The sequence below is a fragment of the Danio rerio genome, chromosome 24 (assembly GCF_052040795.2).
Source record: "Danio rerio strain M-AB ecotype USA chromosome 24, GRCz13ab, whole genome shotgun sequence".
In the NCBI taxonomy this organism is placed as follows: Eukaryota; Metazoa; Chordata; class Actinopteri; order Cypriniformes; family Danionidae; genus Danio; species Danio rerio.
This window is the reverse complement of record NC_141044.1, coordinates 37057287-37077784: the sequence shown is the minus strand read 5'-3', so window position 1 is coordinate 37077784 and position 20498 is coordinate 37057287. Positions and strand designations below refer to the sequence as shown.

The following is a 20498-nucleotide window of genomic DNA, read 5'->3' as shown; positions in this document are numbered from 1 at the left end:
AAACTCGACACAGAGGAACATTTACACCTCACTGCTAACTAGCGTTTCGGAAGTGTTAATGCAGACCAACAGAGACAGCGTGCAGAAGTATAAATGCACAGCTACGCGCGTTGCATGCACCGTGGGTTAGGACGGTCACTTGACGCAGAAGTATAAACCAGGCTTAACAATAACCACAACACATACATTTGGTGACAGCGCCACCTAGTGGTCATGTGTTATAAACCCTTAACTTACCATCAATAATGAATATTCCAAAATGACTAATAAATGTTGATTGCATAGGTTTATTGTGGTAAAATACCTTGGGTCATGCCAAGAACATTGATACCAAATATGCCATATTTAGGCAAACTTTTTTTGTACTTCAAATGTATTCATAATTATATTCATTCTAATGTAATTCAAAACTCATTGTTTGACTTTGTCTGATGCTCCTTACTAACCTTGTTGTTTGTAGCCTTCGGACTGCTTTGCTCATTTTGCCTATGGCGTGCTTGGCCCCTTAATTGCTGCTTGCAGCTATATTTAATATATTATTTCTGCTATAAAATGTATTTTTGACTCTCATCACACTCGATGTATCTTTGCATTCATTCCCAATGTAAGAGCATTTTTATTGCTGTAAAAAATGTAACTTTTATGGGTTTTTTTGTCTGACTATATTAAGCTATCTAGCTCAGACTATGTGGCACGAGTCGAATCCCTGCAGGTTTCTTACCAAATACATCATTTATCGCAGCACTTTAACACCTCCACAGATTAACCTCTCGTCTCATTTAAACAGCCTTATTAATTAACTTCTCAAGCTGCTCCTGCAAACTTCACTGCTCTGAACTCTGCATTGGTTTTAAGCTGGAACACTTTTGCTTCCTTCAAAAGCACTTGGCTGGTTTTCTGTGGCCAAAGCATTTATGCACTTTTTTTTGAAGCGTGCTCGATTCAGCCGTGTGCCAGCAATCGTCTGTAGTGGCTTTAAGTGTCTGCTCCTCATTAAGGGCTGTCTTACGCCTCGTCTCATCTGCTTGGATTTACACGAGGGTTACTGCTGCCCGTGCCCTTCATTTGCATTGCCAACCACCAGCTTTTTGGGGCTGCTTTGTTGCTAAATTATATGAAATCTTCATTCATATTTTAAGGATGACAGGGGGATTTGGCAATGCAGGCTGTCTTGCTTGCTTTGAAGTGCTTTGTTTTTATAGAGCTATTCAAACATCAGTGGACTTCAGATAATCAGAGCAGTGAGAGAAATTCATTTATAATTTATTTCTATATTTTATAATATAAATATATTATTTACAAAATGTAAAAATAAAAAAATAAAAATTATGTGTCATTCATTCATTTTCCTTCAGCTTAGTCCCTTTTTTATCAGGGGTCGCCACCGCGGAATGAACCGCCAACTATTCCAGCATATGTTTTACACAGTGGATGGCCTTCCAGCTGCATCCCAGTACTGGGAAACACCCATACACTCTCAGAGAGAACATGCCAACTCCACACAGAAATGCCAACTGGGCCAGCCGGGACTCAAACCAGCCACCTTCTTGCTTTGAGATGACAGTGCTAACCACTGAGCCACAGTGCCCCCAAAATCATAAACATTTTAAGTTGGTATTAATTTTTTGCCATGACATCTAAATTTTGACATCATTACTTAAGTTGTCCTGTGATTGATTATTTAATTCTAGGACCAGTTTGGAACTCGATATCAGCAGATACCTTGTATATAATTACTCTGGGCAAAATAAATAAAGTAATATTTAAATCAAAAGGCAGTTTACTGAAGGACACCATGATTTCATCTATATTTAAATGTTTTTATTCACAAAGGTTATTTAAAACTAAAACTAAAGACTTTACTTGCATTTAATCTTTATCTAAGTGTCTAAAATCACATCTAAAATGTAGGAAGTGCACAACAAAATGTGATGTCTTTAAAATAAAAGATTAATTAAAAAACTAATACATTATTTACAAAATGTCACAATGTTTTTTTATTTAGAGTAAAATTTTGTATGTTATACATTTTCAAACTTTTGTGATGAAAATGCTACATTTTAACATCACTACTTTAAGTGTCGTGTGATTTATTATTGAATAATTCTTGGAGTAATTTGGCACTCTCACATCTAAAATGTGTACACCAAAATGGGATGTCTCGTCTTTAAAATAAAATAACTAATATATTATTTACAAATGTTAAAATGTTTTTTTTTTTATAACATTTTTTTTGTAAAAAAAAATCTTGTGATAAAAATGCTAAATTTTGACATCTTTACTTTAGGTGTCATGTGATTTATTATTTAATTCTAGGACCAGTTTGGAAATCGATATCAGCAGATACCTTATATATATATAATTACTCTGGGCAAAGTAAATAAAGGAATATTAAAATCAAAAGGCAGTTTACTGAAGGACACCGTGATTTCAACATGATTTCATCTATATTTAGATGTTTTTATTCACAAAAGTTATTTAAAACTAAGGACTTTACTTGCATTTAATACTCTTAAGTATCTAAAATCACATCTAAAATGTAGGAAGTGCACAACAAAATGTGATGTCTTTAAAATAAAAGATTAATTTAAAAACTAATACATTATTTACAAAATGTCACAATGTTTTTTTATTTAGAGTAAAATTTTGTATGTTATACATTTTCAAACTTTTGTGATGAAAATGCTACATTTTAACATCACTACTTTAAGTGTCGTGTGATTTATTATTGAATAATTCTAGGAGTAATTTGGCACTCTCACATCTAAAATGTATTATGAAGTGTACACCAAAATGGGATGTCTCATCTTTAAAATAAAATAAAATAAAATAAAATAAAATAAAATAAAATAAAATAAAATAACTAATATATTATTTACAAATGTTAAAATGTTTTTTTTATAACATTTTTTTTTTGTAAATTATTTTTTGCAATGACAATGCTAAATTTTGACATTACTTTAGGTGTCCTGTGATTGATTATTTAATTTTAGGACCAGTTTGGAAATCGTTATCAGCAGATTCCTTATATATAATTACTCTGGGCAAAATAAATAAAGTAATATTAAAATTAAAAGGCAGTTTACTGAAGGACACCATGATTGCAACATGATTTCATCTATATTTAGATGTTTTTATTCACAAAAGTTATTTAAAACTAAAGACTTTACTTGCATTTAATACTCTGTCTAGGTATCTAAAACCAAATCTAAAATGCATGAAGTGTACAACAAAATGTGACGTCTTTAAAATAATTTTCTTTTTTAAATCTAATCCATTATTTACAAAATCTCACAATGTTTTTTCAATAACATTTTGTATAGTGGCACAGTGGGTAGCACTGTCACCTCACTGCAAGTTCCTCCGGGTGCTCTGGTTTCCCCCACAGTCCAAAGACATGCGTTAAAGATGAATTGGGTAAGCTAAATTGGCCTGTGTGTGTGTGTGTATGAATGAGTGTGTATGGATGTTTCCCAGTGATGGGTTGCAGTTAGAAGGGCATCCACTGCGTGAAAACATAAGCTGGAAAAGTTGGCGGTTTATTCCACAGTGGCGACCCCAGATTAATAAAGGGACTAAGCCGAAAAGAAAATGAATGAATGAAAATGTTGTATGTTATACATTTTATGTAACTTTATGTGATGAGAATGCTAAATTTTGACATCATAACTTGAGTTGTAAGGTCATGTGTTTTATTACTTGGTTCTGAGTTCCCCCAAACTTCAGCTGATATTGCAGATTATAAAGTGGCCACCAATATCAACATCCACTTACAACATCTACTTATAAATAAAAAAAATATAGAAATAAAATCATAAAAGTGTGTTTTGGCATTTGGCTGAATGACACGTGGCTTTGAACCTCACACCATGAAAAGGTGAAAGAATTAAATATTTAAGAGCAATAAAGTCACTCTGCTGCAGCGCCACACGGTCCTCAGGGTGTGTTTTGATAATATTACAGACTGTCAAAACCACTATGAGTTTTTTTTATTTATACATATAATTTTAAAAAAGGCAAAGAAAAGACACAGAAAAATATGATTTTAAAGCATTTCGAATTGCACTCTTTGCTTATGACACCTGAAAATATGTTTAGGATTGACTCTAGATGTCTTTAATTGTGTTTAATCAGTCCCTTCAGGAATTTGCGAGTCCGGTGATTCTGGAGTTCAAAAAGAAAAAAAATATCAACATAAACAAACAACAACGGTAACAATAAAGAGATGTAGCAATTTGTATTGTAATAGTGTTTGTTTGTTTTTTTCCGCAATAAAAACGTAATGTAGTGGGCAGTGTTGGGTAAGTTACTTTAAAAAAAGTAATAGATTACAAATTGCTGTACTACTGGAAAATTGTAATCTGATAACATTACTAATTACTTCATGTTAAAAAGTAACCAGATTACTTATTACTTTACTTTTAAGTTACTTTTAAAACATAAAAAATACACATACATAAATACTACATGAACTCGGCTCTTTCAGTAATTTAACATTCACTGAGGAACATTACAATGGATTGATCACAGCAGTTGGAGTCATACAAAAGGCATTAAGAGTTCACCCAAAACTTCCCTCATCATTCACTTGTTCCACTTGTTTGTCTTTTTTTTTTTAACACAAAAGAAGACTTTTAGAAGAAAACTGGATACCTGTAACCATTGACATCATGGTATGACAAGGCACTGCAGTGTTTGGGTGTTCTGTGTTTGTCTGAGGTATAAGCTGCGTCCCAAATGGCACACTATGCACTCATGCACTATGTACTTATGCACTTACACACTCAACAGGATAGTATATGTATGTAGTGGTGTCCCAAATGGCACACTAATGTTTTTTACTAAGCGGAAATTCAAACCGTTTCCCTGATGACGTTTGACGGTTGCCAAATCAGTGAAATAAACGACCGAATTATCAAATAATACCTGCCATGAGTATTGCCGCATTTACCATCGGGAGGCGCTATAATCACTCTCGTAGGAGAATTTTGCTTTCACCATCCAAAATAAATAAAGTTATTCAACATGTGCGTCCGATAGCTCCGCCCCTTCCGCTACGTAAGCAAACCTGCGGTCGTTGAGTGCGTGAAGTGTCCATCATTACACACTTCATTTTAGCAGCTGAATGAGTGCATCATCCGGGTAATTAAAGTGCACTTATTATTTTTAGAGTTTTCAGTGTAAACACACTACTTACACTATTTATACTACAAAATGGTGTAGAATAGTGCATAAATATGCGATTTGGGACGCAGCTACAGTCTAGCTAAATGTGTATATTCCAAAGTAGAAAGCTGGTTGTTCAGTTCTTGTCATGTGACTCGCGGTTTTTAACTGAGTACACCTGGAAATATGTGCTCCCAATATGCGCACGCAAAAGATGCGATAAAGCCCCAGAAGCAGTGTTGCTTCTCTTTACTTCTGACCCTGCACAATAAATTTCAATTAAGCCAGTTTAGGCTGAGTTGTGCCGCTGGGCACCGCTTTCCTCCTTGGTGACGAGTATTATCCTAGACTGCTTACTGTTCAAATGCATGAACAAGCTGCTGGTAGAGTTGAAAGCAGTCGAAAGTTCTTCAGAGACTGGACATAGACTGCATTTCACCGCAATAATTTAGTTTTTACGTTCAGTGAAATCAAAGTCTGTCTTTCCTCTTGAAGAAGCAACCACTCTTCAGCCGCCATTTCAGCTCGCGTTCTCTATCTAAAAGCGCATGTTTATTAACTGTCATTGCAGTGGAAAATGTGATTTAAAAGAAGCTTTTTTTCTTCTATAAACTATATTTGTTATGTAAGTAATGTAATTACACAGTAACTATGATCAAAATACACAAATTTAAAATGTAATTCATTACATTACTGCGTTCCCAGAAATGTAATTAGAATGCATTACCGCAGTACTGTGGAGTGCGTTACACCTAACAGCATCACAGTGTTCCTGTTACAAGGAGTAGTATAGTCTGTACTTCACATTGAGGACCACAATGGAAATAAGATTTGTTTTTAAAACTTTATTGTGTATATCCTTGAAGAATTAAGTGTATTCAGTTGTTTATTGTCACATAAAAAGAAAGAAAAAGTATGTAGATAAACAAGTGAATGAATAAAGGGTGAATAAAGGAAGGTTTTTCACTTGGTAATTTAAAAGTTTTGACACTTAATATAATGATACTTTAAAAGTTTTGTTTGTAAAACGTTGTTGTGTATATCCTTGATGAATTACGTGTATTTTCGTATTTATTGTCAGATAAAAAGAAAGATGGTTTAGAAGGTTGTGAATGTATAGGCCTATATGATGACAGGATTTGATACTGATACTGATATGCGAGGATGAAGGTATTGTGGGACGAAAGTAACAAAGCGATTTTCTCGAAGCCCTGACAACATTTGCTTTCCAGGCTATAACAGCACATTCAGCATGCAACCCGGTTAGGTCTGAATTTCAGTTTTTAAATGCAGAAAGTAAATTATTGTAGCTGTAATTCTTTTCTTATTATTTATTAAGTTGTGTTTCTCTTTTCATACATCACAGTAATGATCAATCGTAGGTTATTTAGTGCAATAACAGCCTTAAGTTTAAAATTTCTACGTTTTTTCGGGTTTAAATGGTGAGATTTCCTGTGGGGACGAAAGTAACATTGTTATTTATGTCCCACTGCTAATAGCCAAACCTTATTATTTCACTTCCACATTAGAGTTTTCAGAGTTTTGAATAATATGATAAAGCCATTAATAATAAAAAATATTCAAAAATTGTAAATAAAATGTAACGTTTGGCATTGCTGGATTGCTTTTGAAACATTTGATGGCGCTGAAATTTGAAATGAAAATGCTGTTTAATATTGTTTGCAAAAATAAAGGACAAAAAATGTTTGAGGTTAACAATAACAAGGTCGTAATCAGGTATCTTTAAAATAAACAACATTAACTTAGTAAATTTAGCAAATATTGTTGTGTCACTTTCGTCCCTGCTGACTGGGTCAAATGTGCAACTTTTGTTTAAAGTGAAATAATTTTGTAGTTGTTAAACATTTGTTCAAAATATCACCGGATATTGATAGACCACACTTACGAGTTAATAACCACACCAAAAATATATTTCCGTCTAAAACATTTCCCTTTTAAAATAGGTTTTCTATGGTACTTTCGTCCCCACTCTCCTCTACTTTTGATACTTGATACTTTAAGCTTTGTTTTTTAAATCTTTAATGTTTATATCCTTGATGAATTAAGTGTATTCACTTATATTTTGTCAAATAGGGAGAAGGAAAGACGGTTTAGAAGGGCATGTGAATGAATGAATGATGACAGGATTTGATTGTCGAGTTACCTATTTCTCTGTCTGAACGTGTTTGTCAGTCCCAGCTGTGCGTCAGATGGAGGATCTGGCCTTGCTTAATTTCTGTTAATAGGCTTCGTTCTCGCAGCTAGTGCTCTGAAATATGAATGACAGTTGAACGTTGACAGCTGTTCCGCACATGCTCACTACAGCTGCTTCCTTCTCGCGGGCTGATTCAGATTAGTACTTTTCACAACTTACATTTGATTATAGGCTTTAAATTTGACTTCCTGGTCGTGCATGTAGACGGCTAGTTTATGGAAAATGGATGAACATTTATATGGACCCTCGTTAATGGATAATTATCCACATTTGTTAGCCATCTGAACTGCTGTGAGCTGCTAAACATATCTATTTTTTACTTGTTTTGTTTCAAGTCCAAATATCTATATTTTTTAAATCAAGAAGCATTTCGTAGACAAGTAAACAATGTTGTCTTGTTTTAAGAAATATGTCAAAATTAAGTGAGTTTTTTCCTTAAAACAAGCAAACTAATCTGAAAATTGTAAGCAAAATAACCCTATTTCAAAGCGAAAACAAAATTATTTTACTTAGCAGAATATTTTGCTTTATTTAGGGAAAAACTAATTTTTTTGACATGTTATTTCTGAAAACAAGACAATATTGTCTAGAAAATCCTTCATGGTTTAATAAGTTTTTAGATAATTGTACTAAAAACGAGACAAAAACTACTGAGAAAAGCATTTATTGCAGTGTGGGAGGTCCACTCAAACTGAAAACTGACTTCCCTTTACTTTACTCACCGTCACTATATTCATAATGATATCTGTTTATTTTTCTGTGGAAACTATACATTTTTAGCTTAAACCATGGTCATTGGTGATATATACATTTTTAATCATTAAAAAAGCATTTACAATCAAAGTTAAATTGACATCACGTCTCCTGTTGAGTATATTGAGTCTTTTTCTATGAAGCCAGATCAGTCTTAAAAATAATACATTTACAAAATAAAATTTATACATGCACAGCACATTCACATTTACCAAATCCAATTTGTAAATTTAAAAAACAATTCATAAATACACAAATCCAATTATTAAATTCATAAATGTGCAAATCCAATTAGTAAATTCATAAATATGCAAATCCAATTAGTAAATTCATAAATATGCAAATCCAAATAATAAATTCATAAATACACAAATCCAATTCGTAAATTCATAAACATGCAGATCCAATTAGTAAATTCATAAATGTGCAAATCCAATTAATAAATTCCAAAATACGCAAATCCAATTAGTAAATTCATAGATACGCAAATCCAATAAATATATTTATTAACACGCAAATCCATTTAATAAATTCATAATTGCGCAAATCCAATTAGTAAATTCATAAATACACAATTCCAATTAATATATTCATAAATACACAAATACAATAGGTAAATTTATAAATACACAAATCCAATTGGTAAATTCATAAATACACAAATCCAATTCGTAAATTCATAAATATGCAAATCCAATTCGTAAATTCATAAATATGCAAATCCAATTCGTAAATTCATAAATATGCAAATCCAATTCGTAAGTTCATAAATATGCAAATCCAATTAATAAATTCATAAATACACAATTCCAATTAATATATTCATAAATACACAAATACAATAGGTAAATTTATAAATACACAAATCCAATTGGTAAATTCATAAATACACAAATCCAATTGGTAAATTCATAAATACACAAATCCAATTGGTAAATTCATAAATATGCAAATCCAATTCGTAAATTCATAAATATGCAAATCCAATTCGTAAGTTCATAAATATGCAAATCCAATTAATAAATTCATAAATAGACAAATCCAATTAGGAAATTCACAAATACACAAATCCAGTTCGTAAATTCATAAATACGCAAATCCAGTTCGTAAATTCATAAATATGCTAATCCAATTCGTAAGTTCATAAATATGCAAATTCAATTAATAAATTCATAAATACACAAATCCAATTAGTAAATACATAAATACACAAATCCAGTTTGTAAATTCAGAAATACGCAAATTCAATTGGTAAATTCAGAAATACGCAAATCCAATTAGTAAATTCATAAATATGCAAATCCAATTGGTAAATTCATAAATATGCTAATTCAAATAATAAATTCATAAATACACAAATCCAATTCGTAAATTCATAAATACGTAAATCCAATTTGTAAATTCAAAACACGATTCATAAATAATCATATCAAGTTCGTAAATATAAACACACAATTCAAAAATAAACAAAATCCAGTTTGTAAATTCAAAACGTGATTCATAAATCCACACATTTTTGTTCTATAGTGAGCCAACTCGTATCATTTTGATTGCCATCATTTCTTTTGTGCTGTTTAATTCACTGAATTTCTACAAAGTCTGTTGTATATACTGTAAACGTGCATATTTTTTGGGGTCACATCCATAACGCATGTTTAAATTGCTCATTTTGTATTATAAAAACACTTACATATGTTATTTTTCAGATCATTTAATTCTGTGGTTATTTGTTTTGAAGAATATATACAGATATTTCAATATGTTTTTAACATGCCTTCCCTGTGAATTTAAGTTTCAGGTTTTTACTGGAAATGTCACATCCATAACGCTGGAATTTCTCTAATGTAGTTTTCTGCATAAATTCTATTATCAAACATGATTTTTATTTTTTTTAAGTTTTCTTAATCGTATTTTGCAAAATGAAAGTCACCTACATCTGGAATGGGCTGAGAGTAAATAAATTTAGTAGCATATTTAGATTTTTTTGGGGGTCAATTATCTCTTTAAACTCTGAAAGTGGATTGTTAAATCGCAACCTGAAGATCCGGCGAGGATCATGCATTTTCACTGAAAGAGTAATGGTTTCGCTTCATGAGACTGTTTACTAGAAACAAGAGTACAAGTAAAAATGCTTTCATACCTTGAACAGCAATCATTGTTTTGCCAGCATGTAATCATCCTCTGTTGTGTTTTGTCAGATCTGTCAGAGAAGAAGAGTGACCTGCGTGTTTGTGATGCCACCACGTGCCGTTTCAACGGGATCTGCCAAAACAACGGCGGAGACATCAAATGCGTATGCCAATTTCAGGTATATACTTTTATCTTTGTAAAGCATGAAGAGCAACTGAGTACAAGGAGAATCACCTTACAGACTTCGATTAGAAGCAAACAAGCATATAAAAATCAGACAAAATAACAAAGACAGTGAACTGTTCGACTAAGTAGAAGAATTACAATCCCATGAATCAGAATAAACATTATATTTAAAGTCAACTGTATATATTTACCATATAAAATATATACAAATATATTATGGTGCATTTTGCTCACTGCAATTGTCTGATTGGTGGACTTTTTGTACTGCATCATGGGTAATGTAGTTTAAAGCTCAAATTCCATTACTGAACGTGTTTTTTTTAATTAATGTGAATTAATTGTGTAGTGTGAACATGCCTTCACCAAAAGCATGAAATAAAATAGAATAAAGTATAAATACTTTAGCTTTTATGTGTGGTTTCTTAAGATATGACAATATTTAGTGAAGATACACCAATTTAAAAATCTAGTCTTGCAGTATGTCATGCATTGTGTTTTACCGCAGTGCTCGAAGAACTACATCCCGGTGTGCGGCACAAACGGAGACACCTATCAGAACGAGTGCTATCTGAAACAAGCAGCCTGTAACCAGCAGAAATCCATCGTTCTGGCCAATGAAGGCCCTTGCGATCCTGGTAAGTCCAGACCGTCTCCTTCACTTCCTGAAATGAAAACCCAACATCTTCTGCTCGCTTCATATTACACTGACTGCATCCGTTTATTAAAACAAGTCACAAGCATCTTTCGAGAACAGCTGCAACAGTCAGTGTCGGTCTGTGTGGAGCCAGATACAGTTGAAGTCAGAATTATTCGCCCCCCTGTTTATTTTTTTCCCTAATTTCTGTTTACTGGAGAGAAGATTTTTTTCAACACATTTCTAAACATAATAGTTTTAATAAGTCATTTCTAATAACTGATTTATTTTATCTTTGCCATGATGACAGTACATAATATTTGACTAGATATTATTCAAGACACTAGTATTTAGCTTAAAGTGACATTTAAAGGCTTAACTAGGTTAATTAGGTTAACTAGGCAGGTTAGGGTAATTAAGCAAGTTATTGTGTAACGATGGTTTGTTCTGTAGACAATCGAAAACATATATTGCTTACAGGGTTCAACGCTAAGGATTTTTTCTACTGGCCCGATCGGACCAGTGGTTCAGATTTTTACTTGCCCTGCCAATATTTTCATTGGCCCCACCAAAAAAAAGTTTAAAGCTATTTATTAGCCACAAATATAAAAATGTGTCAAAATGTTTGTAAATCTAGAATTTCAATATTTAAAAAAATGTTAATAATAGATAATGAACAAAATTCAAAGTGTTTTGCAAACAAAAGTAGCAAAATGTGCAGGTATTTTATTGCAAAACATAAGATTGCAGACCTGCCAAACTGATGGCAAACTGTACAAAACACTTCTTTTTTTTTGTCGTTGTGGTGTACCCTTGTAAATGTCTGCTTCCAAGACATTAGAAACAAATGTTTTCCTTTAGCATCATCACTTGATGTTGCCGCCATGTTGCTGTCTCTTCGCTGTACTGGTTGTTACGGAAAAATAACGTGCTCAAAACATCCAATCAGATAAGAGAAACAGAGACGTTAGCATTCGAAGTCTTAAAAACACACACTGTTTCTCGATTCTGACTATATTTGCATGCGATTGACAAATATTTACAGACAAATTAAACTTTAGTGACAGGGCATCAGTGGCTTGATCGGGCCAGTAACGATTCTGTCTACTTTCCCGAGCTTCTCTCACGCTGGCCTCGGGCCATCGGGCAGTCCTTATTGTTGAGCCCTGGCTTAAAAAAGCTAATAATATTGACCTTAAAGTGGGTTGAAAAATTAAAAACTGCTTTTATTCTAGCTAAAATAAAACAAATAAGACTTTCTCCAAAAGAAAAAAAATATTATAGGAAATACTGTGAAAAAAATCCTTGCCATGTTAAACATCATTCAAAAAATAAAAAATAAAAAAATATATAAATTCAAGAAAATCACAGGAGGGCTAATAATTTTGACTTCAACTGTATATAAAATAACATCAACAAAATATTCTGTAAAAACAGTAAGAAACTGTTTTAAAAATGCCCTGACATTATTTATTTCAGGTGCATTTCGGTTATTTTCTTTATTTTTTCTGATCATTTTTATTTAGTACATGAATTATTTACTCAAATTGCGAATATAAAAAAAAGAAAAAAGAAAGACATTCTGAATAGTTTCTGTCATTATGAAATTCAGGTACATTTCTGTCAGATACAGCGAGAAAAATAAGTATTGAACACGTCACCATTTTTCTCAGAAAACATATTTCTAAAGGTGCCGTTGACTTTTCCCCGGATGTTGTAAACAACCAAAGATATTCCTATATGCAAAGACAGCAAATCTAATTAGTTTAAAATGAAGTTGTGTAATAAAATGAAATGACACAGGGAAAAAATATCGAACAAATGAAGAAAGGGAGGTGCAGACAGACATGAAAAGCCCAGACAGCAGCTGAAATCTCTCAGTAGTTCTTTAGCAGTCTTCTGCCGTTCTTCAGTGTAAATGAAAATCAGCTGCTTCAGTCCAACATCTGCATTAGCAGGAGGATGAAGATGAAACCAGGGTGGACATTTCAGCAAGACAATGATCCAAAACACAGCCAAATAAACTCTCAACTGCTTTCAGAGAAAGAAAATCAAGCTGTAGAATGGCCCAGCTATTCACCTGATCTGAACCCAATAGAAAATACAAAGTAAAGATCAGATTTTATAGACAAGACCCACAGATTCATCAAGATTTCCACACTTTGCTGAAGTCTGTGAAAAACTCACACCTGAGCAATGCATCTGACTTTATTTTCCATATTAGAGGCGTCTTTAAGCTGCCATCACCAAAAAAGCCTTGTATACAAAGGATTAAATGCATTACAGGAGTTCAGCACCTTCTCCTTGTGTCGTTCCATTGTTATTACACATAACTTAGGCCTTAAGACTTTTTTAGACTCTTTCCATACATTTTAAGACCTCATAACCACTTTATATTTCAACCGGAAACACGGGCGAGATTTTAACTTACAGTATATTTACTAAATATTAATGTATGCAACTAATCAAACACTAAAACATTATTCTTATACTGAAAAACAGTCTATTAAATCTAGCTTATTCAGCAGGTTGGCGCCTATCGAACTGCTGAATTAATGGTGTTGCCTTGGTTATTGCAGTAAACAAAGCAGCATGATGTCAAATCCAGCAGAATCTTATTTATTTCATAAAATACACAGTGTCCTGATATTCAGAGTTTTAATTTATGCAAACTTCAGCTTACAACTGCATAATCGAAAATGATATCAAATTTAATACCTTGAAAAATAGCATTTAAGACTGTTTAATAGTTTTTAAGACCTTTGTAGACACTGCTGCCGTTGCGGCTTTGTGTAAAGGTTTTGATCCACTTCAAGTGTTGACTACTGTATATGTATATGCTTAATAATTTGTCAGATTTTTCTGAGGTCTAAATGAGCAGAAATGCTATAAAACAGGCTGCAGAGGCTTTATATCTCAGACTCTAATGAGCAGTGCGATCTGATACATGACAGCCCTTATTTTTAGCTCTTATTAATCTCATGATTTTCTTTTCATCCACAAATTAGATGTCATCATGCCCTCTAATAATTTGATATGCATGTTAATAATACATCATACGCAGACTAGGGCAAACCCACGACTGCTGCTTCCACTCAGTGAACTCTTGACATGTTTCATGATATAAATGTACTTATAAACCGTGGATCAGGATTAATCCTAATTTTTGTTTTGATTCCAGATAGCAGCTCGGGATCTGGAAATGGAGGTGTGTTTGTTTTTTGTTACTATTTTTGCTGTGTGTGTGTGTTGAGAGTGACCAGAAAGCAGCAAGGGTAATTTTTAGGAAACTGAAACTGGTCATTTCTAGGGTTTTTGACCCAGAGACATCAAACGATCTCAGAAATGGGTCGCTGCGCAGCACTTCAGAGCTCTGCGGATCAGCCAAAACATGTCATCTGAGTGTATTTTTAGCCCGTTATGCCGTTGTGTGATAAAAGCGTGAGCTGGTGCGGGTTCACAGATGAAGGCCTGTGTGTGTTTAGAGCTGTCATTACTGTAAATTACAGAGCGCTGCTCGAGCACAACCCAAGGCCTGTTGAGGATGAACTGGACACTTGTCAAATCTGTGTCACTGAGCATTTTAATCGTCCTCTTACAGTGCTTTTAAACAATCAGTCTTGTTGAAAGGGGAGGTTATTATGGCGCTCAACTTTTTTGGACTCAATTCTCACTTTTTGGTGCCAAGTTTGGTCTCCTATAGACATTTGAAGTATCATATGTATAATAATAATAATAATAATAATTTATCAAATAAAAATAATTTTTGGTCCATATTGACATGATAACATCACACAGTTGCTGCAGATTTGTTGGCTGCACATCCATAATGCAAATCTACCATTCAACCATATCCCAAAGGGGCTCTATTGGATTGAGATCTGGAGACTGTGGAGGCCAAATTGTGACCCTACCATCTGAATGTCGCAGCAGAAATTGAGACTCATCAGACCAGACATAGTTTTTCCAATCTTCTATTGTCTAATCTTGGTGAGCCTGTGTGAATTGTAGCTTCAGTTTCCTGTTCTTAGCTGACAGGAGTGACACTCGATGTGGTCTTCTGCTGCTGTAGCCCATCCGCCTCAAGGTTGGATGTGTTGTGTTCAGAGATGCTCTTCTGCAGACCTCGGTTGTCTGGCCATTCTCCTCTGACCTCTGGCATCAACAGGGCGTTTGCGCCCACAGAACTGCCGCTCACTGGGTATTTTCTCTTTTTCAGACCATTCTCTGTAAACCCTAGAGATGGTTGTGCATGAAAATTCCAGTAGATCAGCAGTTTCTGATATACTCAGACCAGCCCGTCTGGCACCAACAACCATGCCATGTCCAAAGTCACTTAAATCATCTTTCTTCCACATTCTGATGCTCAGTTTGAACTGCAGCAGATCGTCTTGACCATGTCTACATGCCTAAATGCGTTGAGTTGCTGCCATGTGATTGCCTGATTAGAAATGTGCGTTAACAAGTAGTTGGACAGGTGTACCTAATAAAGTGGCCAGTTAGTGTATGTGTGTGTGTGTGTGTGTGTGTGTGTGTGTGTGTGTGTGTGTGTATATATATATATATATATATATATATATACTTTCTCTTATTGTCTTATATTTCACTCACAGTGTATGTATGTGTGTATGTATGTCTGTGTGCAGTATATATTAAGTTCTATATAAATCTTATAGTAAAAATGCACCACCTTTGTCCCTTGAAAAACAAATGTTGTATTTAACCTATTCTATATTCAAATGGTGATAATACATCAACACATGAAAATAGTATACTTGTAGTTTGATTTCTTTAATAGGAGAGGCTTGGTTCTTTATTTTGATATACAATATGCTCATATTTTTCTAGAATAAAATATCCTGAGGGCTGTCAAATTAAGGTGAAAATCATCAAAAATGCTGGCAACATTTTTTTGTTTTTTAAAATGTTTGCTGGGAAAGAGCTAAACATCACTCCGAAAAGATTAGAAAAATAATGAAATATTTTACATATTCCAAGCTGGCACAACGTCACCGGATGTTAATATTAGGTTAGATTTAGGTTGTGCCATCAGGTAACTAAAATTCAATGCATGTCTAAGGACAACTTTACTTTGACGTTCAGTAACGATGTCAAATTACGTTGATATTTGGTTGATTTAAGATTGTGTTGTAAAGTGCCTAAAATCCAACGTCATATTAACGTCAAATACTGACATTTATTCATCAGGTATGGCAGCCAAAATTCAACGTCTGATAGATTTCATTGTGGTTACGTTCACTCAACGTCAAGCTGTAACATCGTTAGACGTTGATATTTGGTTGATTTTAGGTTGTGTTGGAAAGTAACAAAAATCCAACATCGAGCTAACATCTTTAACCAACGTCATACTGACGTCAAATACTGACATTTATTCGTCAGGTATGGCCACCAAAAACCAGCGACTGATAGATGCCATAGTAGTAACGTCCAACACCACTTAAAGCTGTAAAATCATTAGACGTTAATATTTGGTTGGTTTTAGGTTGTGTTGGAAAGTGGCCAAAATTCAATGTCTGTCCAACATTGGACATTAACGTTGGCCTGATGTTGAGTTCTGACGTCAACACGATTTTCGTTTCCACTCAAAATGCAAAGTCCCACCACATAAGGGTGCAATGTCAATTTGACGTCCTGTGCCTGCTGGGATAATTTATTCTTCAACTGTATATTAGAAATCATGTGGTCATTAATATTTATCTAACCATGAAAGATAAATATAAATGCTTATATGTCTTGTATTGTAAAATAACAGTCATTTAAATGGTATTTACCCTATTTTACAGAATTTGACGGATCGGGCTTGGAGTCGGGCAAGAAAGTCACCAAATGCAGCAACTGCAAGTACGGCGCTGAATGTGATGAAGACGCAGAGGATGAAGACTCGTACGTGCCGCATTCATTCCTTCTCCATTTTTGCTTCAAATTAACGAGCGAGAGTTAGTAATTAACGAGTCCCAAAGTTGTTTCATGCCAGCGCGCTTAAAGTAATGAATATGAAGGTTTTGTTTTTCAACATTGGAAACAACTGCTATTGTGCCTAATATAAAAGCATGAATGTTGGACAGGGTTCAGCTCTATCAAAGCCGAGAAAATAACACGGCTCCCATGAGACGGAGAAGGATTGCAAAACTTCTTTTTGTGTCAGAAGTTTTTTCTGCCTGCTTCGTTTTCATGCCAAGCGCTAATGAACAGTGTGGACTAATTCCAGGAACCACTGTAGCTTCAAGGACATGAGATTGAGGGGGAAATATTCTCAAACGCTCAGATAAACTGAAGTTACATTAGGTGAACCAGCAGGGGGGGATGATCAACCAGCACAGGTCTCAACGGGACAGGCAGACTTTTCAGTGCTGATGCTGTTTTGAAGATATGATGTTCAGATTTACAGCAACACTGCAGCTTTCAATGATCTTATTAGTATTGATTTCAATAATATTATTGACTAATATGAAAATGTTCATATTATTTATTCACAATACAGTATGCACAGTAATATTTTCTCTCTTTTGGTAGATAGATTAAATGAGAGACTTGCTTTGTTTACCAGATAAGTGCATCTAATTGAATTTGAATTGTTAATACTAAATAAAAGTTAAAAACGCATTATTATTTCATATACTAAGCTTTTAGGGGGCGACATGGTGGCTCAGTGGTTAGCACTGTCCTCTCACAGCAAGAAGATCACTGGTTCGAGTCCCAACTGGGCCAGTTGGCCTTTCTGAGTGGAGTTTGCATGTTCTGTCTGTGTTGGCGTGGGTTTCCTCCGGGTGATCCAGTTTCCCCTACTGTCCAAAGACATGCGCTATAGGTGAATTGGATTACCTAAGTTGGCAGTAGTGTGTGTGTGTGTGTGTGTGTGTGTGTGTGTGTGTGTGTGTGTGTGTGTGTGTATGGATGATTCCCAGTACTGGGTTGCAACTGGAAGGGCATCCGCTATGTAAAACATATGCTGGATAAGTTGCCGGTTCATTCCGCTGTGGTGACCCCTGATGAATAAAGGGACTAATGGTAAAAACATTACACAAAAGTCTTGTCATCGATCCAGTTGTAAAAGCAACAAATAATAACTTGACTTATAGTCGATCATTTAGAAAGAAGGTAGATTTTTCAGAATCATCTGTTGAACTTCATCCCAATCACCACAAATACTGCAGAAGACCTACTGGAACCCACATGGACTTAAGATTCTTACAGAAATCAGTCAAGTTTGGTGAAGAAAAAATCATGGTTTGGCGTTACATTCAGTATGGGGGCATGTGAGAGATCTACAGAGTGGATGGAAACATTAACATCCTGAGGTATCAAGGCATTAGTGCTGCCCATTACATTACAAACCACAGGAGAGGGCAAATTCTTCAGCAGGATAGCGCTCCTTCTCATACTTCAGCCTCCACATCAAAGCTCCTGAAAGCAAAGAAAGTCAAGGTGCTCCAGGATTGGCCAGCCCAGTCACAAGATGTGAGCATTATTGAGCATGTGTGCGGTAAAATTGGGGGAGGCGTTGAAGATGAATCCAAAGAATCCTGATGAGCTCTGGGAGTCCTGCAAGAACGCTTTTAGTGACTTTTTAATTATGTTATTTGAGTCAGAGATGTATGGATGCATTCCTTCAAGCTCATGGGAGTCATACACAATATTCATTCTTTCTCTACTGCAGCATGACTTTATATTCTATACTGGACATTCTAAGCAAAGTCAGACCTTACTGTCCTAATTAAATAAATAAAAATCAATGCATAATCATATTTTATTTTGGTAAAATAAGCGTAATCTAGAGGTCTTTGCCTTTCATATAAGCCACTTCTGATACCAGATGATCAACTAGAAGTTATTATTAGTTGTTCCTTAAACTTGAATAGTCGACAGGACTTTTGTCAGGTAGTGTAATTGGTTAGCTATAAAAAGAAATGTTAAATTAATATATTACATTGTAATGTGTTAGGGGAAAAATAAAGCTCTTATACTTACTAACATGAAAGCACTCTTGTACTGATGTTTCTGGCTCATGTATGTGTGCGTGTTTATTTTATGGTTTTAATTTCATTGAACAATAAAAACCCTGATTGGTCCAGACGACATCTACGGCTTTATTAAAAACATTTGTTCCAAGTAAAGTGCTTATTGTTAGCAGGAAAATGTTTGTTTGGGGCTTTGAATAATTGAAAGCACATATGCACTGACACCGTTGTTGTTCATGTTTACTGTTGCAGCTGTTCGTGTAAAATTGACTGCAGCGGACACAATGAGAATCCAGTGTGCGGCACAGATGGAAACTCTTACCACAATCCTTGCCTGGTACGAGAGGCGTCTTGTATGAAGCAGGAACAGATCGACGTCAAACATTTAGGCAGATGCCCAGGTCAGAAAACAGCTCTGCAGAAAATGATTAACACCAAAAAAAAAAAAAAAAAACACTCATTATTTATGATTTACAGTTTTTTTTAAGTGATGATCATTTGCATATCTTAATCAATCTGTGTTTTATCACTCAGATAAAGACAAATCTAAGAAAACTGAAGCTGGACTTCCCTACAAGCCAGATTATGCAGGTAAGTTACATTGTTACATTTTGGGTAAATATGGAATAATTTTGGGTAAATATGGAACAATTTTGGGTAAATATGGAATAAGTAAATGTAATAATTATGACCATACTTATCCAGATGATTGATTTATAAACAAGTATTTTTTTAATATAGTTGTAATATATAAATGAGGCATTATTTAGAGTCTGAGTGAACTGGAACGTTGCTGCAGACTTTTATTGATGTATGTTTCGATATGACTAATGAGAAGGGGCGGGGTTTTATTCTTTCGTGCTCCTCCTATCATCTTGCGTTTGCAGCAAACTTATGGTTGGAGGGGCGTGGCTAATCATATTTCACACCATACTGTCAAACTGACATTATCAGTGCAGGACCGCCATTTTAAAGCTGAAGCAAATGGTTAGACTTTGAATAAAGATTATCAAAACGTTTTTTTTTTTTTTTTTTCAATGGATTAACTTGCATGGATTGTTTACCTAAAGAATAACAATGTGCACTTGTAAAATAAACATTGTAAATTTTTAAACATTTTTATTTTCACGCAGACTTTAAATCTGCACTGATTTGCATACATTTTTCTATGCAAAAATCTGAAGATTAGATAAATTCAGTTTTAAATTACTTTATTATTATTATTATTATTTAATTATTTATTTTTTAAAATATTTTAGTCAGAGGCTTTTACATAGGGGATTTTGAGAATCTCTTTTATCACTCCATAATGCACAAAATACCATGAACAGTCTGAATTATTATTATTAGTTTTGTAGAATAGAATTTTGTTATAAATAAATTATGTATGTACATATAGTATATTCTTTTTTAAAAAGGAACCAGAATATAGATA

General features: G+C 34.1%; 1 protein-coding gene across 1 annotated transcript in view; it reads left to right on the top strand.

The window, feature by feature from the left end:
- Positions 1-20498, top strand: part of tmeff1b (transmembrane protein with EGF-like and two follistatin-like domains 1b) — a 47753-nt gene that overhangs the window by 22267 nt on the left and 4988 nt on the right. Inside the window, 6 exon segments of the mRNA NM_001025301.1 lie at positions 10333-10442; positions 10956-11085; positions 14266-14292; positions 16889-16988; positions 19316-19464; positions 19598-19654. Of these exon segments, the coding sequence (NP_001020472.1) occupies positions 10333-10442; positions 10956-11085; positions 14266-14292; positions 16889-16988; positions 19316-19464; positions 19598-19654 (573 nt within the window).